At 33.4% G+C, this 921-nt stretch overlaps 1 protein-coding gene across 1 annotated transcript in view; it reads left to right on the forward strand.

Annotated features, from left to right (window-relative positions):
* POSTN (periostin, osteoblast specific factor) overlaps window positions 1–921 on the forward strand; it is a 31,429-nt gene that overhangs the window by 14,870 nt on the left and 15,638 nt on the right. The window contains exon 7 of the mRNA XM_012643821.1: window positions 385–515. Coding sequence (XP_012499275.1) covers window positions 385–515 — 131 coding nt within the window. The remainder of the gene's footprint in view (window positions 1–384; window positions 516–921) is intronic.

The following is a 921-nucleotide window of genomic DNA, read 5'->3' on the forward strand; positions in this document are numbered from 1 at the left end:
AAAAAAAATCCAATAAACTGAACTATTCCTTGAAATTTTTCTTGTAATTAGCTTTTACAAAGTGATAGTATATATCAGCAAAGACTATTTTGTGGGGGTCTTAAAGGAAAAGAAAATGCTTCAATTTTGTTATAAAATGTGACCTTGTCAAGTTTTATAAGATTAAAACAGAGATGAAAAAATTTAAACATTATGTTGTGTAGTTCAATCATTTTCTCATGATAAAACTTTCTTAGGTAAATTACATTTGAAACATACGAAAATGTATGAGCAGTTTTCTCATTCTTCCCACAATACATGGATTTTATTCTATTATATATGTGCTTTAGGTGAATATACCTAAACCTAAATCTAACCAAATAAATACACATCCTTCCTGCTTAGCATCTTCCTCAGCCTCCTCGAAGCTGCAGATTTGAAAGAGCTCCTGACACAGCCTGGAGATTGGACCTTATTTGTGCCAACCAATGATGCCTTTAAGGGAATGACTACTGAAGAAAAGGAAATTCTGGTTGGTGAGTAGAAATGAATACCAGATATTGGCCCCTTGATTTCAGGATCTCCCTTCTTTCTCAAGCTTTCCTGCCCAGACGTCAGCCTAAAAAAAAACAGGCCCTTCTTTTGTATTCACAGCTAGATTTAGTTTCCTTTAATTCCACATGGGATGTGTGGAGGGTCCCTCGGTAATGTTCCTAAACTGCTTATTGCCACATTGTTGAGCTAGATGTTCACTTTTGTTATTTCTATTAAAGTCCACATAATTAGGTAACAAAGAAGGAAATAGTCATAATTTCAAAAATAATTTGATGTTTTCTCCCAGTAAGTTGGATAATATTTTGATTGACTGATTGAAATGACTGTATGTTTTAACACACCATTGATATGAACTTGAGAGAACAAGAACATTTTGAGATAATACAG

This window comes from Propithecus coquereli, unplaced genomic scaffold (genome assembly GCF_000956105.1).
Source record: "Propithecus coquereli isolate 6110/MARCELLA unplaced genomic scaffold, Pcoq_1.0 Scaffold201, whole genome shotgun sequence".
NCBI classification, from domain to species: Eukaryota; Metazoa; Chordata; class Mammalia; order Primates; family Indriidae; genus Propithecus; species Propithecus coquereli.